A 26,738-nucleotide genomic window follows, 5' to 3' on the forward strand; every position below is an offset into this window, starting at 1 on the left:
AGGAATCAGAATGCTGGCTACTGATTGGCTGAGTTTGTGAGCAGCTCTTGAACAGCCACTTAAATTCTGAGCCTTTTTGAGCAGGCAGATTGTAGGCTTAGACACTACAGCTTTTGGTAATACTTCTCTTTGTTGTTTCATAGCTATGATCTCTTTGCTAAAAAGAAGAGTCAAAGGAATGTGCAGAGGGGGATGAAGCAGAGAAGAAAATAATGTTTTCCTTTAAATAAGAGGCTCATTGGGCTTTCCTTAAAAATAATTTACCCAAAATTTGAAAAAAAAAATTCCAAGCCATAGAAACATATTTGCAGGTAACATACCCTCCTTGGTTATTTAAATATAAATTCCTTTGGTAAAAGTAAAACCCTTGTGAATGCTGTAGAAAAAGATTTTATTAGTGATGGTATTTCCCCAGAGTTCTTGAATCTAAATATACAGAGTAAGGACTTAAAAACATTTTTTTGACTATCTTCTTCATGAAAAAGTATTTTCAGGAGAAAGTAGTTCATCACGTTTTACACATTTACTTCCAGATATGGCAGACATTTTCTACTGTAAAATATGAATGCTTTTTCCTGGGAAAATGAATTATAGTCATGTGAGAACTTCATGATTCTAGTGTTGCCACCTAAAAAAGTAGTATTTCTTTTGTGAAATCGTTTTCTGAGTGGCATCTCAGTTACAGATGATGATATTTAAAATGATCCTTGGAAATGTTTTGTTCCGGTAATGCAGCAATGGATACTTGTTTGCAGGTAACACACCCATCTGTAATGTGTGTCTCTTAAATATACTTTGCTATGCAAAATAGATTTTTAAAAACCTACTGCTGATTGGTTTGCACAGATAGGGCTGAACTAGTTTGAACTGGTTGTTCATGCTACTTCCTTATTGCTTTGTCTGTTTTTCATTATACTTAGAACCCATAAAAGATCTGGTAAATGGCTGTAGTGTGCTCCCTTGTGGGTATAGATGGTAGTTATTCTGTAATCCTGTACAGTATTTATTGTTTTGGAATTGAATGGCAATTTTGTTGATAAAACCAGCTTGCTTAGATTATATTTATTTTTATTAAATGTTGTTTGGTGGTGGCAATTTATTAAATATTACTTGGTGGTGATGTTTGCATGTTGGATTTTCTAATTCATGTACAAAATAAGAGTATTTAAGAGAAATTTTCCTCACATTATCTGGTTTGTGCCTAAAACATCCTGAATATACACAGACAATTAGAATAACATTTATTGAGTGCTTACTACATTCTAAGTGCTTAATGTATAGAATCTCATTTAATCATCACGATAACCTCTGTGGCAGGTGATGATACTCCCTTTTTAAGGTAGCTGAGACTAAAAATTGAAATGTTAGGTAACTTGCCCTATGTCACCTAAGTTAACTACATGGGAGAGCTGGAGTTCAAGTCCATGTTTCTGTCTGCAGAATTCATGTTCTTAATGGGGTTACTAAAAATTATGAAAATATACTTTATTTTTAGAGGAAAGCTTGCTTTTAATGCAACTGGTAATAACTGCCAGCTATTCATACCATAGTTGAGAAATGCGGATATTATGAAGTCTAAGTTCAAAAGTATTACAGTTCAGTATTTGAAAATATTTAAAGGGTAACCATATTCCTTATATTATAAATTTAATTATTATATTTTGTGTGTTTGGGGTCAGCAAGGAAAAGTGACTATAAAATTTGCATGTGTCTTCTTTGCAGAAAAATTTTCAGTTAGCATGAGTTTGGAATAGATAGTGGATGGAAAAAAAATTGAAGTTTAAATTTTAGACTACAATTCATAATCCTTAAAATACTGTCTCTGATAATTTTGCATGGAAGTTTCTATTCAGTTGCAAGATAATTTTTCTAAATAGTTTTACTCAGTTCCATAAGTTAATTTAAAAGGCCAGGAAGACTAAGAAATATAATTTTCTTAGTGTGAGAGAATGAATGCAGAATATACCAAAACCTAGAAGTGCTGTGACAAAGTGGTAGGTTCACAACAGGCGAGACCATTGTTTCATGCCTTGCAGCCAAAGGAACAATGGAACACCTGTAAGTGAACAAGCTGGGTTTATTATTTGTTGTATTGAGAGAGAATGCTCAAACTGTGAGGCACATCAGGAAGAGGATGTTAGAAAAAAACCTACTGTAGGATTTAGTCATAGTATATAGTATAGCTTGGGTTATTTTGGGGTGGGAGGGAGGTTTGAGGAAGTAGAGCCTCACTCGGCTTGGGTACTCTCAGAAGGTGGGGGCAGTTCTTTGCTTGGGTATCTCAATAAATCTTATATATAGTTAGGACAGACTACAGTGAGAATAAAGCTGCAATTGATAAAGGATAGCCATCACTCATTTAGTGAGGGAGATGGTTGGTATTTTATGTGTTGCACAGTGACCTTATCTAATTTGAATGCTGAGGTGGTTTTATGTCCAACAGAACAACATGGCTTGGCTATAAGCGTCGAGTCAGTTTATAACGTTAAGACCTACCTGTGACCTCAGATAAGTTCTGTAATAAGACCTCAGAGGCTGTTTTTTTTCCTTCTCCAACCAAAGCAAGTGTGTCCTATCATCATTCTGCTGGTAATTGTGATGGTAAATGAATATTTAATGTGGAAGCATATTCTTGCTCCCTGGACATCTAAGTCCTTAAAGGACTTTTGTTTTATTGCACTATAGACTGGTGACATTATCTTTCTCCAGAACCAATCCTTGCCCTCTTTTGCTTACCTTACTGTACTGGCCAGATGTTAACATAGGAATGGTGGTAGAGCAGATCCTTGTCTTGGTTCTGATCTTATTCCTCCATTAAGTATGGTATTTGTAGTTTTCTTGGTAGATAGCTTTTATTAGATTTGAATTGTTTCCATAAATTTTTTTTTTTAAAGATTTTATTGGGGAATTGGGGCAGGGAACAGCGTTGAAGAATCGGGGAAGGTGAACAGACAAGTTGCTGTCCTTTTGTTCTTCAATCTAGTTGTGGAGGATGTTGCTTCACTGGCCCATGTTGGTATTATCATTGTGCTCTTCCCGGGTGAGGCAGATTAGTCGCTGGCCACTGGACAGCCACTCACGGCAGCTCACGCAGGCTGCCAGCCACTCATGGAAGGTCACGGCAGCTCACTGCGGCCTCACTGCAGCCTACGTCATCGCTGGCAACTCACGACAGCCCAGCTCCAGATCAAGCTGTTGTTCACCGTCTTAGCTGTAGAGGGCGGAGCGTCACTGGCTCTTATGTGGGATCCGAACCAGGGCCCTGCTGCTCAGACCTCACACTCCCAGCCAACTCTTAACCAATGAGCCACTCGGCCGGCCCCATATATTCTTAAGTTTTCTGAACATTTTAATCATGAGTCAGTGTTGAATTTTGTCAAATGAATGAATATTGTGTATCTATTCAGATGATCTTTTTTTCGCCCTCTATTCTGTTTATGTGGTGAATCACATTGCTTGTTTTCCCCTTAAATAACAGAAATTTAGTGTCTCACAGCTCTCGAGGCTAGAAGTTTGGAATCAAGGTATTGGCAGGGCCATGCTTCCTCTGAAGGAGCTAAGGATGGATCTATCCCAGACCTCTCTCCTAGCTATGGCTTGTGGCAGCCTAACTCACATCTTCACATGGTATCCTTCCTGTGTTTGTCTTTCTACAAATTTCCCCCCTTTTATAAGAATGCCATTCACACTGGTTTAGGGCCCATTCTAATGACATTATTTTAATTTGATTATCTCTGCAAAGACCATATCCATATAAGGTCACTTTCTGAGAGATTGAGGCTTAAGGCTTTAATATATTTTTATCAAGTGGACACTTTGGTTGGACCTGAAATAAAGCCATAATGCTTCATGACTCACTTGTAACCTGCATTGCTTGATTTTTCAATATGAAACCAACCATGTATTTTTTTTAAATAAGCTTCATGTGGTCATAATGTGTTACTTTTTAAAGAAACTTACTTCTAAATAACTCACTGATGAAAGAAATTACAGTAGAAACTAGAAAATATTTTAATAGAACAATAATGAAAATATGACACATCCAAATGTGAGATGCAGGTAAAACAGCACTTAGGGGGAAATTTATAGCTTTATGTACATACCTTACAAAAAAGGAAAGATAGAAAAGTAATCAGTAATGTTTAACATATTGAGTAACTGCCAGACTGTTTTCCAAAGCAGCTGAACCATTTTACAACCCTATCACCATCATTGTATGAGAGCTCCAATTTGTCCATGACCTTGCCAATACTTGTTTTTCTCTTTGATTATGGCCATCCTGCTATGTGTGCAGTGTTTTATCATTGTGATTTTCATTTGCATTTCTCTGATGATTAATGATGTTGAGCATCTTTTCATATTTATTGCTTATTGACTCTTGGCTTATTGGCTATTTGTATATCTTTTAGAGAAATATCTATTTAGTCCTTTGCCCATTTAAAAATTTTTTTTTGTTATTCACTTGTAACAGTATTTTATATTTTCTATATGAAAGTTATCTCATCAGATATATTATTTGTAAATATGTGATATGCAAATATATAGATATTTTTCTTTATCATGTGAGTTGTCTTTTCACTTTCTTGATGGCAATCTCTTATTAATATATATACAGCTCTGTTAATTTAGAATGAGCTGGTTATAAATATAATCTTTCCTTATGTGTTTCTTAATTTTCTCTCCTTTTTTCTCTATACCTCTTTCCCATTCTCCGACCATTTTTATTCTCTTGTAATTTTATTTTTCTTTCTCCATCTATGTTCTATGTTTTTTTTACTTCCATCTACTTATTTATGGCTATATATTATCAAACTTGCTGAATCCATTAGCTTACTGAGAATGAAAACTAGAAATTAGTTACTTTTTTCTAATACTTTCAATAATTGATCTTCTGTGGACTGTACCTATTACCAATTTTATATTACATAAATCCAATAGATATAAAATTAACATATAGCAAGGATTATCATGTTTTGTATATGTCATTACTTCAAAATTACATGAAGTGTTATTTATAAGATCAATGTTCAGTAAGTCTGTAATTAAGTGGCTTCTATTTCAATTATTAAATCTCTCTCTCTCTCTTTTTTTAAAGATTCAAAATGGATAGTGTAGAAGAACCTCAGAAAAAAGTCTTTAAGGCTCGAAAAACAATGAGAGTGAGTGATCGGCAACAGCTTGAAGCAGTATACAAGGTCAAAGAAGAACTGTTGAAAACTGATGTCAAGCTGTTAAATGGCAACCATGAAAATGGAGACTTGGACCCAACCTCCCCTTTGGAAAATACGGATTATGTTAATGACAAGGACGAAGTGAATGGCATTGAAGAACTTTGCTTTGACCCTCAAAAAAGTAAATCAGAATGGAAAGAAACACCTTGTACCTTAAATGTTAATGTAAAAAACAAGCCAGATGATGATTTAAAGTGTGAACCTTTGTCTCCTAATAATATAATTCCTGAACTACCCTCTAAACTGACTGCTGAACACGCTTCTGGTGATCCAGCCTCTGGTGACCTGGCTACTGCAGACCTGGCCTCTGGAGATTTGGCCTCTGGAGATGTGGCCTCTGCAGTATTAACCTCTCGTGATTCCACCTCTGGTGATTCCACTTCTGATGAACCTGCCTCTGGTAATCCCTCCTCTAATGATCCCCCCTCTGGTGAGCCGGTTTCTGGTGAGCTGGTCTCTGGTGAGCTGGTCTCTAGTGAGCCAGTGTCTGGTGAGCCAGTGTCTGGTGAGCCAGTCTCTGGTGAAACAATGTCCAGTGAACCAGTGTCTGATGAACTGGTCTCCAGTAAACCAGTCGATGGTGAACCAGTCTCCGGTGAACCGATCTCCAGCAATCAGGTCTCTAATGATTCAGCATGTGATGGTCTGGCCTCTGGAACACTGGCCTCTGATGATGTTCCCGCGTCTGGTGATTTGCCCTCTGGTGATCTGGCCTCTGGTGATTCAGTCTCTGATGGAACAATTTCTGATAAACCAACTTCTGAATCAGCCTTTGATCCCACCTTTGAACCAAGTTCTGTACCAGTTTGTGAACCAGTTCCTGAAACTGACAATACAGAGCCTACTAGCAATAAAGGTGATGATTTTCTTGAAAAAAATAGGGATGATGAAAAGTTAGACAATGACACCACCGTTTTCTCATCTGATGAGAAAAATAAAGCTGATAATAATATTGATGCTAATGAAGAAATTCTAGAAACAGATGATACAATTATTTCTTCAGATCTACCTCCTGAAAATGAAAAGAAGGTAGAGGAAGATGCTATCACAGAACCTGCTCTTGGAGAGGAGGCTATATCTAGCAGTATGGAAATTGACCAAAATGAAAAGAATGAAGATGAAAATCCTAAAGTCCTTACAGAAGCCAGTAGTGAAAATGTTATAAAAGATGACAAAAATGAGAATATCATAGAAAATACAGATTCTATGGAGACAGATGAAATTATTCCTATTTTGGAAAAGCTTGCACCTGCTGAAGATGAACTCACTTGCTTCTCGAAAACTTGTCTCCTTCCAATTGATGAGACAAATCCGGATTTGGAAGAGAAGATTGAAGGTTCTTTTGGTTCACCGTCTAAACAAGAAAGCAGTGAGAGTTTGCCAAAAGAAGCCTTTTTGGTCCTCTCTGATGAAGAGGATATTTCAGGTGAAAAAGATGAGCCTGAAGTTATATCACAAAATGAGACACCCTCTCCAGGTTAGCATGTTATTTAAACTTTAAAATTTTTTATTAGATTTAACAAACTGTTTAATAAAACATTCTCATAAAGTTTTAAATTTCTTTTAATTATAAAGAAAGTTGAGATGATGGTGACTCTAATGTTCTCTTAATTCATAGATTCTTAATTGCACAGAATTCAGAATTACAAAGTATCTACTCTAAGTAGCATTGTGTGAAGTGCTAAGAAGGGAGATAAAGTAAGAAGAAAATATGGCTCTTGCCATTAAGGGGCTTATAGTCTAGGAAGTGAAAGAAGATGGACCAACATAACAAAATGATATAACAATTTTAAGTCAGTACATAATTGATCAAAGTGCTAGTAACTGTTCTTGCTTATCACTTAGCAGCCAAATAACTTAGAATATAAAAGCTTACTAATCTATTTGCTTCCAGTGTTACAAATCACATTTTACAATTAATTTTTCAATTGACATCTGATTTTTTAAATATTATTTGTTTGGGGAATGACACCATTATTGCTGGAAGCCAGAAACCTTGAAGCCTGATTGTGTATTTGATGAAGACATCATCCATTTACTTCCTCAAGTCATCATGATTTTACCCAGCCTACTCTCTATCCTCTCATTTTCTGAATGATTTCTGTGTAACCTAAATCTCTAGAATAAAAGAGAATGAGAAAAATCCTACTTCACTTTCATGGTCAAGCTCAAACATTCCTATCTCAGTTCCTTTTAGATGGGCATGAGTTTTTACCTTTATGTTCTCATTGCTTCTCATGCCCTTCGAGTTCTGAGAGGAGTGACCTTATTAGCATCAATCATACTATCCGGTTTCTAGTTCCTCAAAGAAAATAGAAATGAGGCTGGCCTAGGAGACACAGAGGATTTTACCCTGCAATGTATCATATCGGCTTTTGGAGGTAGAGGTTTTTTATTATTAAAAGGTGACTTCCATTTCCAAAGAGCATTTATTCATTCAGTAAACCTATAGAGAGACACAGGCCAGGCTCTTCTTAGTTCTGGGGATTTAAAGATAAAATTTAGTACTTGCCCTCAGGATGCAGACAAGAATGAAAACACAGATCATTAAGTACAAGGCTGTGACTACAGTAATAATGTTAAATTGGTATTGTGGGAGTTTAGAGAAGGGTAACTTTATGGGAATATCAGATGTGTTCAGGAAAGCACTTGCCTTGCATTGCATAGGGTAATAGCTCTTTTTTTTTTTTTAAGATTTTTATTGGGGAATTGGGGGAGGAAACAGCATTGGGGAATTGGGGAAGGAGAACAGACAAGTTGCTGTCCTTTTGTTCTTCAGTGTAGTTGTGGAGGACGTCTGTGGAGGATGTCGCTTCACTGGCCCATGTTGGTATTATGATCATTGCGCTCTTCCCGGCTGAGGCTGATCGGTCACTGGCCATTGGACAGCCGCTCACGGTAGTTAATGGAAGCTCATGCCGGCTGCAAGCCACTCACAGTAGCTCATGACAGCCCACTGCAGCAGGGGCTGCAGCCTATGCTGTCGCCAGCAACTCTCGGCAGCCCAGTTCCAGGTCGAGCTGTTGTTCACCATCTTAGCTGTAGAGGGTGCAGCATCACTGACCCCTATGGGACCGGAACCAGCAGCCCTGCTGCTCAGAGCTCGTGCTTCCAAGCCAACTCTTAACCAACACGCCACTCTACCGGCCCAGGGTAATAGCTCTTAACGACAGACAACTTCTTGCCCAGGCCAAAAACCTTGGAGCCATTCTTACTTTTTCCTTCATATCCCATATTCAGTCCATCAGGAAATCCTGTTGGCTTTACCTTCAGAATAGATCTAGAATCCAGCCAGTCTCTTCTTATCATCCTCACTGCTGTCACCCCAGTGCTGAGCCACCACCAGCAGGACAAATGATGCCTGAATTACAGTTAAGTGCTCAGTAAATATTTGTTGAGTGAATGAATAATTGGAAAAGTATATCATGGAGCACTTTGGTTACAATGCTAACCATTTCATGTCATTCTGATAGCACAGTGGAGCCATTGAATGATTTCAAGCAGAGGAGAATGACATGAAATTTACATTTTGGAAAGATAATAGTGTTTAGAGTGAACTTCACTCATTCATGCATTGAGTATTTACATAAAGAGTAATATTGGGGCAAGTCCTTAAAAAATCCTTCTGGTAGTCTCTACAAGAAAGTCATAGTAAATTGCAGCTTATTATTTAATGATTTTGTACATTTTATTTTTATGTCAGAATCTTGATATTGAAGACCATCCCTCCCACATGCTGTAAATGTAGAGAGATGAATATTAAGTAATTCATATTGCATACTTTGAAAATTCAGTGGGTTTATTTTTAGTTACTTATTTTTAGACTTTTATCTGATTGTATGCTATTAGCAGAATAAGTTTAGTGATTGATTTAATTTCTTAGCCAGTTACTAAACTTATTTTTTGTTTCTCCCCCAAGGAAATTTTGTGTACTGTGGGTTGACATATAGTTTCTTCATCGGTTCCTAAACTATACCCTGTTCTTTTTATATGGTAGCAGAATCTGTTACATGTCATTATTTGTTGCTGTGCACCTGCTGAGGTGTTGCTTTCATCAGATTCTTTATTCTTGACTAACTTTTAATGTTTTTAGAACACAATTATAAATTGAAGTAGTGAACTCTGGCTCTTCCCTCTATTAACGTTTATGTGCGGTACTAATAGGAAATCTGTTACTTCAGGCACTTCTTTAACAAATTTGTTTTGAATATAGCAGTTACAATAGGTCTGAGCAGCAACAACAAAAAAAGAAAGATATCAGAAAGCATATAGAAAAGCAATTTTAATTTTACAAAGGTAGAAGAAAGAGCTAAATAAAAAACTTTGCAGATATACCTTAGTAGGCCTGAAGACACTATCACATGGTTGCATAATACTACTATATAATGACGGATACTCACTGAATGATTAAAATCATAGTCTAAGAAGCCTAGGAAAATGAAGGTTTCTCTCTGGGAAAGTCAAACAGCACTAGAGGAGGCATACACATGAGTTTTATGTACTCTCCATACCATGTACTTTCCTCTAGCTACTGTTCCACCCCCTTCCTCTCTTTTAGAGCCATTCTTCAAATTATGTTAACAAAGCTAGAACCATTTCTTCTCCTATTTATTAGTCTTTAGCTTAATTAAATTTTGATTTCCACCTTACCAGCCCCCCTCCTAATTCTCAGTAAAGTGACATTGATGTTCATGTTAATTCCAGGGGTATCTTTTTTTATTGTCTTTATTCTCTCATACTTGGATGACCTCTTAAACAGTTGCTTCCTCTTGAGATCCTCCTTAGCTTCTGAGCCACTGCTTTCTCCATTTTTTTTCTCCTTTTTGGCCCTTCTCATTCTATTTCTTATGGAGAAATAGGAGGGAGGGCTCTCCTCCACTTGCCCTTTTGTTTTTTAAACATTGCTATTAAAGTTACTAAAGAGAAAAATCTATTTTAGAGTAGACCACATTTTATATTCAGTTTTTATTTCAGATTAAAAAAAATCTGTGGTTGATTCGTTTTTCCCTGTTCATTGGATCTTTAAGATAAATAAGATGAACATAAATGCTAATAAAAGGATAGTTGCATGGGAATAGAATCTAGGTTTTTGTCTATTTTTGCTCTAGGTTAGTAGTAATAGAATTGTCGTGGTTTAAAAGTCAATTAAAATTTAATAATTTGTTGCCATTATTATGTTCAGCTAAAAATAATTTTTTCCACCCATTTGTATTCAATTGTTTCTTATGTATTTGGCTTTTCTTTGTGGGACCTCTTATTCCTTACACTGGTGTGGAAATTGCAGATTTTTCTTTTCAGAGTTGAGGAAGATAAAAGATGAAGCAGATTTTGGAAAGGGGAATGAGTATAGGAGAAAAATAAGTTTGAAATGACTATTTTTGCTCAAGTTAGATATATCTCTGAATTTCAGGGCAGGGGCTTGGACCGTCTAGAAAATTTGGGAGTAGATAGCATATAGACATTAGTTGAAGTTGAGTAACAAGATGAGATCACCTCAGAGTGAGTGTAAATTGGCATTCCAGTATTTGAAGGTGGGAATATTAGAAAGAACAAGCAAGGGAAACCAATCAAGAGCAGTTCTTCAGATAGAAAAACAGATTTTATTGTCTTAAAAGTCCAGTAAAGAGAATGTTTCAAGCAGAAGGGTGTAGTTAACTCTATTTATGTATTAAATGCTGCTATTTGTTCAAGTAAGATGAAAGAGAAATATTTAATAACCTGGGTATCATTTGTGACCTTGACAGGGGCAGTAGAATTGAAAACCTAATTGAGATTGGGTTTCAGATAGAATGGGAGAAAAAGAATTGGAGACAATAAACTAACTTTTTTCGCCCTGAGTTTTACTTAAAAAGGGCACAAAAATTTACTATGGAAGATGTTATTTGTATCTTTGTATTAGTTAAGTAAAACTTCAAAAAATTTCTGGAAAAGTCATATTACCTTAGTGCCACATTTTTCTGATATGTCTTGTGTGGTTAAGACTCTTTTTATGTTTATTTCACATGTGTATTTTCTTATCTATAAATTGCCTGTTCATCGTTTTTGCCCATTTTTCTAATGTCTTTAATATATAGGAATTTTTTTTTCAATTATCTCATAAAGCCAATAATCTAAATCAGGGGATTGGCAAACTATGGCCTGTAGGCCCTGTTTTTGTCAATAAAGTTTTATTGGAACATAGTCAGACCCTTTTGTTTACATATTGCATATTGTTTATCATTGATTAAATTAAAAATATTTGCCAACCCCTCATCCAAGGCAACAGTTTTGTCCATATTTTCTTGGAGTAAAGTTCTAAAACTGTAATTCTAAAAATGGGAAATTAACTCCCTCATGTAAATTCTGTCTTCTTATCCTCTGCAACACACTTTTTCCGTCTTTACTTAATGGAATTTTATTAAGAAAATGGTCATCAGACAGATATTAAACATCTACTTTGTCTTGGCTGTTTACCAAAGTTTTGAGGGTTACCAGAATTACAAGATGTGATGACGCATGCTGTTAGTGAGCTTACTGTCTAGTCTGATTGAAAAAAATATCACACATAGAACTGTATATTAAAATGTGCCAACTTGTCATGATGCTATACTCAATACCAGAGGAATTATAACAGAAACTGTCTGTGAATGAAGACAAATTTTTTTTAAAAAAGACAGGCTGAACCTAATCATTTGGATGAGTTTCAGAAGTCCCAGGAACTGCTTGAAATTGTACTAGGGGGGCCAAAGAAATGTAAAGGTTTAGTCTATTACAAGAATACATGACTTGTATTCATCTTTTGTTATCGGTATATATTGAGTATTACAATTTTAATACAGGTTTTTCTTTTCTTGAAATGTGCATACTTTTTTTGGCACCCTCTGTATGTAAAAATGCGTATGTGCAAGGGCCTTTGATTATTATTCTGGGTTTATGGAGGTCCGCTCAGATTCTCTAGAGACTTTGGGAACAAAAAAATGAAAGAAATATAGGGCCTTACCCCTTTCTATAGAGCCTCAGGTTCTTTCAATCAAATAAAACTCAAGCATGGATTTTAATTCTATGTGTCTATTGTAAAATCCCAGTGAGTATTTTGATTTAAGCGTTGAGAATCCAGTCATACCCTCTAAGGATACCTGGAAAATGGAAATTGGGTGATAGGAGGAGGTTTTTGAGTACAGTGAAGGCATCTCAAGCTAAGCTTGACATATCTGTTAGATGAGGGCGCTAACATGCATCATAGAGGCAGATGAAACCAGGCCGGCTGGCTGTGCTGTGTTCTAATGATCTGGTTTGCAGTTACCCTAATTGGAGCCAAAATTTGTTCTTTGGATGGTATGACAACAAAGACTAAACCTTCATTTCTAGCAACCCAATTTCTCTGTGTCTCCAGAAACTCCGGAGACTAGGGAAACTCAGGAGTCATCATTTTTAGTATTAAAATCAGGAAGAGTTGGAAAACTAGATTGTATACGAGTAGAAAAAAATGCTTTGTAAGGAGTTTGCAGTCTACAAGGAAGCAAAACACACTTTCATTTAATTGTAACTGAGGTTGAGGGATGAGATCTTAAAACATTTCTAATGAGCATAGGGTGGTAAATGGAAAGTTAATTTTCCAACACTCATTTATTTTAAAGTTTAAAAATAGTTTTAGTAATCTTTATGTATTTTGTTAGCTTTTTTGTTTCATTTTACTATAGTCACATTTTACACGCTTTACTGTTTTATCTTAGTGTGAAAAACATATTTGTAAGAGCCTTAATAGGTTCACCAGTGATCCTGGCCTCTATTTTCAGCTAAAAGGTCTTATGTTTTTTTTACCTTGACTTCCTACTATCAGGGCTGTTGGGATTAAAGCCCTGGTGTTTGGAGAAATACCTTATCAAAATCTTTATATAGTGCTATATACCTCATGACTGCTTATTTAATTTTGTTTGCAGGGTATGATGAAACATAGCATGCCTTATTGAAGGCACGGAGGAGCCAGTTGCAGTGATATAAGGGGGAAAAATAGAAACCCAAATATATTCGTGATTTGTTCTTCTCTCCCATTTAATGACTAAGTTAGTTGAAGAGATATAGATTGATTGACAAAGGCTATTTCTGGTACCTCTGGGATTTTATTTGTTGTAGCAATACAATTGTGTAGCCATTTCTAGCAATATTTTTTGGCAGTACTCTTTCATTGTTTTATGTGCTTCTTGTGAAAACCTTTCTGAACATTACTTTCCTCATCTGTATGAGCACAAAAATACATTTATAGTGTAGGATTATATTGAGGATATGAAGTAATACATATATGTCAAGCACCTAGCTCAGTTGGTGGGACTGGTATCAAAGTAGCTATTACTTTTCAGTAAATATCTTTAGGATACCTTTTCTATTCCTCTTTTATGAACTGTCTCATATCATTGAAATAACATGATTCAACCTGTCTGTTCAAAATAGCCCATGTTTTGACAGTAGTTTGCCAGTAGTTAGTAATTTTTTTGAAATTGTCAAAACCACTATTTTAGTTTTAGTAATTGAATATAAGGAGTCTAAGTGTTTTATGGTCATTGTTTTCATATTTTATTAATCTGTTGGTGACAGTAAATTACCAAGATTCTTTGTTTTAAAAATCTGTACTATTTTTTTTCCATGTTAAGAGTTTATTATGAATTTGCAGGAACATTTGAAAGTGGACTTGGTCATTCATTTCTACCAGTTCATGCTTCCTTTTTATTCTCAAAATTGCACATTTTTGAGACTCTGATTTCATAAAAGATTATTAACTGGATAGTTACACCAAAAGTGTAAATTATAATGAGGTGTTATGAATTCTAATGGAAGTAAGATTTCCTTTTCTCCTTTTGTTACAGAAGTAGAAAGTAATGAAAAGGACAGCAAACCTGAGGAAGAAGAGCAAGCAATACACGAAGACGAAAGACCTCCTGAGAAAAGTAAGCCTGTACATAAAAGTGTACCAGTTTAAAAAATACAAATTTATTGTTTTTACCTTTAAAGCCACGGAATATACTTTCTGTCTATGAGATGATTGTAAAATTTTGCAATCTATGTAAGCTACTCCTAAATCATTTTGCTGATGGCTAACCAAAGGGTCTTTGAAAGCATTATTTTATAAACTTCAGGGTTTTCTTTTGTTTATTTATACTTTTCATTGTTCCGTAAGAAGGATTTAAGGTTAATATTTAGTAAGGCACTATCTGACTGTTGTGAGAGAAATTGTTTTAGATTTGTGTTTAGAATCATGGGACTGTAACAATTTTGTCTGGAGGTGATATACTCGTAAGTGAATGGTAGTGTCTATCTCAGTCTACATAAGGCTCTTAAGCTTCATGGGAAGGAAAAATGAAAGGATTGAGTGTCACTAGGTTTATAGGAAGGTCATTGGACTAGAAGTTAGGACGCTTGGGTTTTGTAAGTCTCTTCATCATACTGCTCTCTCTATATGACTAGGTATGTTATGATTACAAGAGAAGCATTGAGTAGAACTGGATTTTTAAAAAGGCACACAGATACGGATATACGGTGAAGTGGAGAGGGATAGGTATGGTCACATAAGGCCATTTGCCTTTAATACGCATGGGGATTTTAGTCTCTTCACTTTTTATGTATTGAAAAAGAAACCAGATAAAGTTTGCTTGTGATCTCATTATGTTATAGAAATTTTCTAAGTGAAAATCTTTGGATGTCTATTCTTTACCAAATTTACTTGTATAATGACAATTTTATTATTTTTATATGTTTGAAATTCATTAAGATATATCAAGTATAGCTATTATTATTTTCCTAAGACTGATGACTAAGTAAGAATTTTTCCTAAATTTACTGAGGAGGAAGAATTAAATAAAACTATGCACAGTTGTTAGAAATCTGTGACATGAGAATGAATACTGAGAGATCTATGACATGATAAGGAAAACTATTTTGTCAGGATTCATGTGCATTATAAAATTTAAACAGAATGAATATGAGGTGATTTCTCCTCATATTTGTATTTTTAGGTTATTCTCCATCTTAATATGAAAATTTAAAGGATAAAATGTTTTGTGTTTCTGTTGCTTAGCCATTAGGAAGTTCTTATTTAGCATATTGAAAATCGTTTCCAGTTTAAAGCTAAGAGCTACCTATCTATTTTTTGGATCTCAAAAATAATTCATAAAATAATTGATTGAGAATGCTATTGTGATAGCTAAAGATAATATGTTGCTAAGGATGGAGAATAGACATTAAGGTCTATAAGAAAAACACCTGATTGGTCATTGTGCTGTTTGTTCTCAGTTGAATTTTCCAGAAGAAAACGTTCTAAATCAGAGGACATGGACAATGTACAGTCCAAACGCCGTCGATATATGGAAGAAGAATATGAGGCAGAATTTCAAGTAAAGATTACAGCCAAAGGAGATATTAACCAGAAGCTACAAAAGGTGTTATAGATTATAAAGTTAAAAATCATATTAAGTAAAAAGTACCACCATGTTTATTCTTCTAGGCTTGAAATTATTCTGTAGTTTACTGACATATTCAGGTTTTTCATAAAAAAAGAGAACTTGAAGAAAGTGGTTGAACTTACTATCCTTAATAATTTAATTTTAAAATCCCTTTTGATTTTTAAAAAAGCTACATGATTTTTTTAAAGATGTGGTAGTAATTATCAAAATGGAAGAGAGATATGATGACTTTTTTTGTTTGCTTTAGTAGTAACAAAACTGAATATTAGTTTTCAGATTTTATTTTATTTTTTTTTTAATTGGGGAATTGGGGGATGGGGAACAGACAAGTTGCTGTCCTTTTGTTCTTCAGTCTAGTTGTGGAGGACGTTGCTTCACTGGCCCAAGTTGGCACCATCATTAGGCTCTTCCCGGGCGAGGCAGATCAGTCCCTGGCTTCTGGCTCATGTTGGCTGCTGGCTACACACGGTAGCCCATGGCAACCCACTGCCACAGGTGCTGCAGCCTACCCCTGTGACTCATGGCAGCCCAGCTACAGGTTGAGCTGTTGTTCAGCATCTTAGCTGTAGAGGGCAGTGTCACTGGCCCTCATATGTGGGATCCGAACCGGGGCCCTCTGGCGTCCCAAGCCAGCTCTTAACCAACACGCCACTCAGCCAGCCCTTATTTTATTTTTTTATATTGAAGTTTATTCCAGTGGAAACATTATAGTCTAGTATGTAACGTTTTAATCTTTATAATAAGCTGGTTTCATGGTTGTAAGTTCCTACATTCTGAAATCTTTGTTATGTGCTTTAGGCTTGGTATTAAAATGGTCAGGAAAAGGCTTTAGGAGAACTAGGGAAAGGGAGTATTTAAAGTACAGACTTTGGAAACTACTCTACCCCGCCCCAGTATCTGCTAAACTAGAGGTAGAACTGAAAATATTAAACTGGTGAAGTTAATTTTTCAGTCTTGTAGATTTAATAATGAAATTGTAAATAATCTAGGTTGTAGACCCATATTCTTCCACTAACATGCAGTGGAATCAATACCCACACTAGGAAAAGAAGTAAGCGAGGCAGTGGAAAAAGTGGCTTTTTTTTCTCCCAGTCTTTTTTTATTTGTCATATGGTGATAAATAACGTTTATTTAATTTCTTATAGGGCTTTTAGAAATATGAAGATAGTTATGTGACAGTATTTTGAAAACTTTTTTTGTACCCCAGAGTTTACTCCTAGTCTAAGAACGGTGTTATTCAGGTATGGTCTCTGAACAAGCACCGCGTGTCTCCTTTGTTGTGGGTCCATAATGAGATAAATATGGAAATTGTGAGTAGGCATGTAGACATATTTTATAGAAATTTCTTACTGCAGTGACATTCTTAGTGTCTCACAAAAATATCATCTGCAATCGATTAGAAGTTTTAAAACTGGTCTTTTCCTTTAACTGGTTTTCTTTAAATCATGATAGAGGGTATGGGAAGAAAAGATTAAAGCTTCAATTTCAAATTAGATTTAAATTTCACCCCCTGGAAATTTTTTGCTTTTTGTGTATATTCTTCTTTTGCAGTAAATATTATGTATATGGAAGTGGAGCAGATAGCATTGTGTTGTGGATGCCAGCATGTTTATTCAGTAAACAAGTTAATACATTAGTATTATCTTATTAGTACTTATGAGTACGTACTGTTTGCTGCTTGCTGAAATGTCTTCTTTGCTCAGTATAACAAAGAAATGTATATTTCTTTAGGTTGTACAGTGGTTGCTGGAAGAAAAATTGTGTGCGCTGCAGTGTGCTGTATTTGATAAAACTTTGGCAGAATTGAAAACACGAGTGGAAAAGATTGAATGTAACAAGAGGCATAAAACAGTTCTTACTGAACTACAGGTTTGTACACTGACTTAATTATATAGCTGCGTGTCATCATTTTTATAACTTATTTTTTCATAATACAATACATTTAACTTCAAAATTTTAGAAGAGGAGCCTCTATTAGTTTGCTGGGGCTGCCATAAAAGAGATACCATAAACTGGGTGGCTTCAACAACAGAAATACGATATTGTCTCATAGTTTTGGAGGCTGAAACAAGGTGTTAGCTGCTTTCGCTCTTCCTGAGGGCTCTGAGGAAGAACGCTCCATGTGTCTTGTAGTATCTGATGGTTTGTCTTTGGTGTTCTTGCCTTGTAAAAGCGTCTCCCTAATCTCTGACTTCATCTTCACACAACTTGTGTGTGTCTGTGCTTAAATCTCCCTCTTTTACAAGGATACCAGTCATTTAGATTGGGGCCCACTGTTCTCCAGGATGACATCATCTAAATGAATTATTTCTGCAGCAACCCTATTTCTAAATAGGTCATTGGGGTTCAGATATCAGTATATGAGCTTTTGAGGTACAAAGTTCAACCCGTAACAGAGCCTCAGAAATTACCTAACGTAGTCCTTCTTAAATATTTTTTTAGTCACCAAAGAAAAGCTCACATCATCTAACATTTCATAAGTACTAAATATTTGTTGTAAGTCATTCATTTTATGTTAATCAACTTTCTGCCATGTTTTAAAGACATTCATTTATTAATCTATATTAATAATTACTACTTTTCATTTTTTATTAAGTACATATTAACATATAGTGCCAGAATTTCTAACTGACTGAATGAGAACATGATAACATGCTGTAGTGATCCATTTTATTCAAAGACAAAGAAACTGGAACATTTTATTGGTACATTTATTCTGTCATAAGTAAATGTGTGGTTTCTATTAGACTATTTGAAGCATGAACATAGTCTACAAATGCTGAGTTGCAAACTACTTTTAGAACCTTATTTTACAAATAAAAGGAAAGTGGTACATGAAAATAAAGTCATTGTTTCCCAATTATAAAGAACTGCAACCAAAAGTGACTAGAATTTATGTATTATATTTCTCAGCCTAAAAGTTTCCTTGGTTTCATATTGTTAATTTTGCTTGAAGTGAAACTTTATTAATAATAAGTTCTTTTGTAGTAATTATGTAATGCATTGTTTAGAACAACACTTGCCCTGTTACTTACCTTTAGCAGGTCTTTTTATAGTGATCATGTTTTCTAATTATTAAACTTAATTTACTACTGTTGAAAATTTTGAATTAGAACTTGAAAATATTTGAAGATTTAAGAGAGTGATTTTATTTCATTCATTGTCTCTCATCAGTCCCGTGGCCACCACTATGATTTTTTGTTTTTAAAACCTGAAGTTTTGATTTTTGTATTCTCACTTATGGTGCAAGTGCAGATCTCTTAATATTTAGTAAACTTTTGCACTTGGATGTTTCTTTGTAGCCTCAGAATCTGAATCTTTCTAACACGAAACCAATCTTTCCTCTACAAATAAACTCCCCTTCCATTGTTGTTCTTACAATTCTTGAATTCTTGGAAAAAACTTCAAGGAATATCATCCCATTTTTTCCTCCTATTGACAGTTTTTGAGTTCTTGGAAACTGATTCCTCTCGAGCACTTCACATATACAGTGAGTTGCCTAATCACATCTTTTTTATTTCTTATAAAAGTCTACTTCCTCTTTCCACGTGGCCATCATTACCCAATTCCTTAATTATAGTAACAGCCTTTCACACGACTCCTGTGGTACTACTTTTTAAGTCCTTGCTGGTCCTTCCCAAGCATTGTACTAATCTTTCTAAAATACTGCTCGTTTCATTCTCTTTCATGTACTCCAGTTTCCTCAGTTATGAACCAGTTTCAATCACTATTCATTTTTTAATTTTTAATTTAGATATTCTAGTTTTTGATCCACTTTTCCTAATACCTACCAGTTGCTTCACTATAAAGTATCAGTGTTCATAGTATTTTTATTCCTGGCTTTTGACTTTATATTGTTTCTCCCCTTGACTCACCTATAGTGATTTGCCCTCACCATGGCATTTATTTAAATTTTACTAAGCCCAATTTAGTTCCTGTCTTCTGATATTTAGTTTTTATGGGAGTAAAATTCAGATAACAAAATAACTGTTTTAAAGTTTACAATTCAGTGGCGTTTAGTACATTCACATTGTGTGTGACCATCATTTCTATCCAGTTCCAAAACATTTTCATCCACCAAAAAGAAGACCTTGTGTCCATTCAACGGTCACTCCACATTTCTTTCTCTCCCTAGCTCTTGGCAACAGCTACTCTGCAGCTAGCCAAAGTGTACCCCGTACGTCTTGCCAAGTGGCCCCCAGCCTGGCATTGGCAGCAGACTGCCTTGGTTGGCATCATGGCTTCTCCCAGGCACCTCCAAGCCCAGCACAGGCAGCTACCAACCACAGATCACTTTGTAGCTCCTACCAGGTAGTGTGAGCCCAGCACAGGCAGTGCTTGACCTGGGCCTATGCTGGAGCCCCTCCCAAGAGTCCCCAGAACCAACACACATAGTGACCTGCTTCAGACCACACCAGAACACCACCCAGTTAGCTCCACAAATGACACACACAAAGGGTGGACCTTACAGGCACCAGAGCCCTGCCATAGTAAATCCCACTCCATGGGGCCAGTCCCCACACAATAGCTCATCAACTGTAGTTATGGCCAGTCCTCACAGCCACTCAGCCTGAGGGTCAGTTCCATCCACTGATGTGCCAACAGCAATCAAGACTCAACTGCAACATGATGGCACATACAACGCATACAAGGGACACACCTGGAGCATCTGGCTCAGGTGAACAGGGAGCCTATACCACTGGGCCCCATAGGACACCTACTACATAAGGCCACCATGCCAAGAAGAGGAGACACAGCAGATTTACCTAATACATATTAATAGGAACAAACACAGGGAAGCAGCCAAACGGAAAACAAGAAACATGTCTCAAATTAAAGAACTGACAGAACTCCATAAAAGAACTAGATGAAATGGAGGCAAGCAATCTTTCTCATACAGAGTTCAAAATACTGGTTATAAGGACGCTCAATGAAATTAAAGGAGTAGAAGAAGTCAGTGAGAACTTAAACAAAGAGATAGTAAGCATAAAAAAAGACATAGAAATCATTAAAAAGAACCAGTCAGAAATGAAGAATACAATAACTGAAATGAATATATTAGATGGAATCAACAGCAGATTAGATGAAGCAGACGATCGGATCGAATCAGCAATTTGGAAGACAGTTGAAACAGCAAAAAGAAAAAAATTGAGGCTAGCTCAAGGGAACCCTGGGACATCATCAAGGGTAATAACATTCACATCATAGCATTATCAGAAGGAGAAGAGGAAGAGAGAGAGGGGAAGGGATTGAAAACCTATTTGAAGAAATAGTGAATGAAAACTTTCCTAACCTGGAGAAGGAAATAGACACACAAGCCCAGGAAACAAAGAGCATCTCTAACAAGATGAACCCAAAGAGACCACCCCAAGACACATCATAATCAAAATGCCAAAGATTAAAGAGAATCTTAAAAATAGCAAGAGGAAAGCAGTTATCTACAATGGAGCTACCAAAAGACTGTCAGCTGATTTCTCAACCGAAACTTTGCAGGCCAGAAGGGATCGGCACAAAATATTCAACGTGATGAAAAGCGAGGATCTACAACCAAGATTACTCTCCTCAGCAAGGCTGTCATTTAGAATCGAAGGAGGAGAGATAAAGAGCTTCCCAGACAATAAAAAGCTTAAGTAGTTCACCACCACCAAACCAGTATTACAGGAAATATTGAAGGGACTTCTTTAAGAAGAAGTAAGAGGAGAGGAAGAAAGAGGATGAGGAGGAGGAATCAAATCTATGAATAATAAAATAGCAATAACTACATACCTATTGATAATTACTTGAAGTGTAAATGGATTAAATGTGCCAATCAAAAGACATAACATGGCTGAATAGAGAAGTAAACAAGAGCCATACGTAAGTGTATGCTGCCTTCAAGAGACTCACTTCAAATCGAAAGAAACACACAGACTGAAAGTAAAGGGCTGGAAAAAGATATTTTATAAAAATGAAAATGAAAAAAAGGCTGGGATAGCAATACTTATATCAGAGAAAAAGAGACTTTAAAACAAAGGCCATAACAAGAGACAAAGAAGGACATTAAAAATAGAACTACCACGGGGTGGCTGATTAGCTCAATTGATTATAGAGTGTAGTGCTCCTAACACCAAGGTTGCTGGTTCGATCCCCACATGGGCCACTGAGATGCGCCCTCCACAACTAGATGGAAACAACTACTGGACTTGGAGCTGATGGGTCCTGGAAAAACACTGTTCCCCAATTTAAAAAAAAAAGTACCACTACCATATGACCCAGCAATTTGATTTCTGAGTATCCAAAGAAATCCAAAATATTACTTTGAGAAGATATATGCATCCCTATGTTCATTGCAGCATTATTTACAATAGGCAAGATATGGAAGCAACCTAAGTGTCCATCGATAGATGATTGGATGAAGAAGATTTGGTGCATGTGTACAATGATGTATTACTTGACCGTATAAAAGAATGAAATCTTACCATTGTGAAATCTTACCATTTATGGATGAACCTAGACAGCATTATGCTAAGTGAAATATGTTGGACAAAGATAAATACCATATGATTTTACTTATATGTGAAACATAAAAAGCAGAATAAATGAACAAACAAAACAAACTCATCAATACAGAGAACAAACTGATGGTTGCCTGATGGGGGAGGGATGTTAGAGGGCTGGGTGAAAAAGGTGAAGTGATTAAGAAATACAAATTAGCAGCTAGAAAATAGTCATGGGGATATAAGGTTTAGTGAATATAGTCAATAATATTTTAATAGCTATGTTGGTATCGGGGTTACTGTACTTATTTGGGGGATCACTTTGTAAGATATAAATTTCTAACCACTATGCTGTACACTTGAAACTAATATAATACTGAATGTCAACTGTAATTGAAAGAAAAAAAAACAAAACTTTTTTAAAGGGCTATGTGGTTTTCCGAAACTGCTTTAGCCACGTCAAGTGATTGTTGTTGGGCTGCAATAGCTTTGGCTGCAGAGTTGACTGGCTATCCTAATGTTAGGGAGAGATTTCCGACCACACTTTTCATTGTCACTTACTCCTAACCGAGAGAGGAAAGCTTTCTGTATGTAAGCACACCCGGAATCATGCACACCTCCTGGAAGTTCCCATTTAAGGCATCTAGGGAGGTTTAATGGAGTAGACCAAGGGGAAGCTCTGATTTGTTGTGGATGTTAATAGGGACAGCTAAATGCCCCAGTAAGCACTGACCTCCAGTTGCCCTACTATCTAAACATTCATAGGGCCAGAAGAAATGCCATCCACCACAGACAAAAATGAATCCAGGTGGAGCTCAGGATTCCAGCTAGGGCATGGGTTACTGATGGCGTCGTTGCCTGGAATTTCCTGATTGGCCTTTGCAAGCCAGGGGTCAGACAGTTGGGTGACATTCTGTGAGGAACTATCCCACCTTAAAGGAATCTTTTCTAAAAACCCTGTAAAAGGGTGTTATCCTGTTTGTGTTTCCCTTGAGTGCACGGGGACGGATTGTATTCAAATAAGGATAAGGATGTGAGATGATGAAGGTCGAAGGATTAATAAATGTGGAGGTGTTCAGTTGACCCTGTATAGTCATGGCTGGGGAATGGTTGAAACAAGATATAGGAACATCTGTCCGCAAAAGTCTAGCCTGATAGGTAATATCCGTGGGTTTGTGAGTATAATTGGCAGTGGCTTTTGGGACTAAAGGGAGATATGCCAGGGATCTTGGACATAATGCACAGATAGGTGACAGATCCAACAATCAGAAATTGTTCCCCTTTTTGCAATAGGTTGGGATATGCTGATAATAGTGTTTGTTGTGTTTCTTAGAAAGACAGGGAGAAAATAAGATAAACAACAGGGAGCAAAGGGTATACAGGCCTGATCCTGTCATCTTGGGAAAGCTGTCATCTGCATCAGTTCCTGAAAGTCTTTATTTTCAGGTCACCAGTTGGTATGCAGGTCCAGTCAGGGTTTGGTGCTTTCTTTAGGTGTGACATGTGAATCTAACAGTCTATTCCTTGGAGTTTGGAAGCACAAGGGTTGGCTAGCAGTACCTGAAGGGGCATTCCTAACAGGGTTGAAGACAGTTATTTTTGGAGATGCCTTTTCCAATAGATGAAATCTCTGGGTTGCAAGGTGATGTTTAAGGCGTTGGTCCCCCAGGAGTGTGCTGTGGAAAGATTGTTCTGCTAAAGCATGGTTATTCTTGGCCAAAGCAATAAGGCATTTACAGTATTGAAGTATATCTCCTTTTATCGGCTGTGGATCAAAAGAAGCAGGAGCTAGGTTAGCATGGTGGATACTGTAACTATATCAAAGGGTGAGGGTTTATGGGTTTTAAAAAGGGTAGACCTGAGATCTAGAAGGTCTAATGGCAGTGTTCTTGGCCAAGATATTTGTAGTGTCTCTACAAATTTTGCCAATTGAGTCCTAATGATGCATACCCTGGAATACAGCATTCCATTGGTTATGATTTATAAAATGCCATTTCAAGTGGTTTAAATGAGAAGAGCTTTTTCACTTTTTCCTTTCAGTCTCTCCTCCTCCCCCCACAAGTAAATCTGTGGCTTCCGAATCCAAGAGACTGTTTGGACTAATGGATACTCCGTGCCTATTTGCTAGCTTTTTTGAGTACTAATATTTTGTTATTATGCCAAACTTGATGCATGATTAACTCTTTTTTCAGATACAATTATTTCCTAACTGGTTCCTTGGTACATTAAGAAATTTCTGGTTTGCCTACTTTGCTAAACAAGGCCCAATTTGCCTCAATCCCCACAATTATATGACTTAAACAGCAACCATTATGCCATTATCAAGAAATTATAGATATGCCTAAGGAAGAAACCAAGAACAAATGAAATAGAAGTAGTAATCAAAGATATGATAATAGAATATGACTTCCCTAAACTTAAAAAAAAGAGTGACTATTTATAGAGTATTTAAGAAACCTCACAGAATACTTGCCAAAATAGAGACCCAATCTTAGACACATTATGGAAGATATTTTGAATTATAATTTAGAAAAAATTATAGTACAGCATCCAGACACTTCTGATTACTGCGAACTACTGCTTAAGCAGCATTGACCAAAGTGTTCACTTGTATACATTTTTTTTGGCACCCCCTGTAATGGGATGCCAGATGTCCAAGAAAACTGAGGTAAAAAACAAACACTCATAGTAATTACATTTTTGAGTGCTTACTTCCTGCCAGATACTCAAATCTGGGAGTCCTTGCACAGTAACCAGTCCGGCTTCTTCTGCTGTGGTGTTGGAACAGTTTACACGCTTGCCACAAAAGTCTGCCACACAATGTTCGCTGTAATCAGAAGTGTGGAACTTCTTGTAATTGCAGAAGTGAAACGTGTCTTGTATTCATCTTTTGTTATTGGTATATATTGAGAATTACAATAGCTTTCCTTTCTTAAAATGTGTATACATTTTTTTTGGCTACCTCTGTGTATAACCAATGGTATGTAATGATTCAATATATTATACATATACCCATTAGTAGTATTGGCAAGGGATCTTTTATGGCTTACAGATATGCTTGCTACATAATTCTCTGAGAAAGTTAAATGTGGTTACAACTATGTTAAAAAATAACAAAAAACACAAACATGTATATTCAGAAATGTACAGGTTTATGAGCAAGCATCCACAGTACTTGGAGGGGAAAAGCAAACCTTAAAAAAAAATGTGTTTACCTGTGGGTATCAAGTTCAAGGGTTATTTTAGTTTTCATTATGATTTTCTGTAGTTTTCAAATATGTATTTTACAATCAGCTTGTCTTTTTTTTTTTTGGTGATAGCTATCTTTTGAGGATCCTGTTATCTGTGGGTTTCTTATTATGTATGCATGGATTTCTTCTTAATGCCATAATGTCACTTGATTTCTGTTTCATTTTTGCTTTTTTTAGGCCAAGATAGCCAGGTTAACCAAACGCTTTGGAGCAGCCAAAGAAGATCTTAAGAAAAGACAAGAAGTAAGAATTCTTATATTTGTATAGTTAACATTTAGCTCTAAGTGATAATCTTAGGAAATGCTGAGTTAGGAGGAAACTTCCTTTATTACAGGCCTGAAATTTGCTTTCATATACTGCACTGCCTGTATGTTTCTGGCCCTGTGGCTCTAGAACTAATTATTAACCGTTTCCTAATCCTCAATTACTGTTTTCATATTTCAGCACTTTCAACAATTTTATGTTATGGCATTCTCGAAGCTGTGTTTTCTACCCATCTTTAAAATTATGTTTTTTGGGATTTGTGTTCCATGTTTCTTTCTTTTTACATAATTGCCAGTGTCCTACTCTATTCTCTTATTATTTCCTCCAAAGTATATTAGTATCCACTGCCTTCAGTAGCCCTGTTCTCCTCTTCCTTCCTTACACTGTGTAGTTAAGTCCAGACATCGTAGCATAGCATAAGCTCTAATCTATGGCCTAGCTTCATGTTTTGTTGTTTCCTTAGTTACTCTGTAGCACATATTTTTAGTAAACATTTGTATATCACATTATAGTTTTCAGCTGGATTCCTTTCTCCTCCTCTTGACGTTTTCCCCATTTGAGCAAGTTAAATTTCTTTGTCTTGATAGCACTGTTGTCTGGCACATGTTAATTGCCAATAAAGTTTATTTTGGTAGTAATGATTATTCCTATAGGATTTTTCTGTTTTGAATCATTTTGATATCTTTACTTTAAAAAGTTTATTGTGAAATAGTTATAGACACTCAGGAAGTTGCAACAATATGTAGTTGTATGAGGCCTGACAATTAAGTTTGCGAATTTGCCACCATGCACTTACGTTGGCAGCACTGTACAGACAGCTTGGTAAGGTTTCATAACCTTGGTATATCAGTGTCTCACAGCTGTTTGTGTTGATGTGTGGCAGTGTTTTGCTGAGTGGCATTCGTTATTATTGTTGCATGTTTTTGTGTGTTGTCACGAGAATATCTGAACTTGAATTAGAACAACGAACAAACCTATTTCTTGTTAAACTTGGTAAGAGTGGAAGTAAAATTAGGGAAATGTTAGTCCAAGTTTATGGGGATAATGCCATGAAGAAAATGGCAGTGTACAAGTGGATTTAAC

The 26,738-nt window shown here is 36.2% G+C and overlaps 1 protein-coding gene across 4 annotated transcripts in view; it reads left to right on the top strand.

Annotated features, from left to right (window-relative positions):
* ATF7IP (activating transcription factor 7 interacting protein) overlaps nt 1–26,738 on the top strand; it is a 120,297-nt gene that overhangs the window by 42,556 nt on the left and 51,003 nt on the right. For all 4 annotated transcript variants that reach the window (XM_019643285.1, XM_019643286.1, XM_019643288.1 and 1 more), the window contains exons 2-6: nt 5,096–6,708; nt 14,072–14,152; nt 15,495–15,640; nt 17,396–17,533; nt 25,569–25,634. In XM_019643285.1, the coding sequence (XP_019498830.1) occupies nt 5,103–6,708; nt 14,072–14,152; nt 15,495–15,640; nt 17,396–17,533; nt 25,569–25,634 (2,037 nt within the window). In that variant the 5' untranslated portion in view covers nt 5,096–5,102. The remainder of the gene's footprint in view (nt 1–5,095; nt 6,709–14,071; nt 14,153–15,494; nt 15,641–17,395; nt 17,534–25,568; nt 25,635–26,738) is intronic.

This window comes from Hipposideros armiger, unplaced genomic scaffold (genome assembly GCF_001890085.2).
Source record: "Hipposideros armiger isolate ML-2016 unplaced genomic scaffold, ASM189008v1 scaffold_76, whole genome shotgun sequence".
Lineage (NCBI taxonomy): Eukaryota > Metazoa > Chordata > Mammalia > Chiroptera > Hipposideridae > Hipposideros > Hipposideros armiger.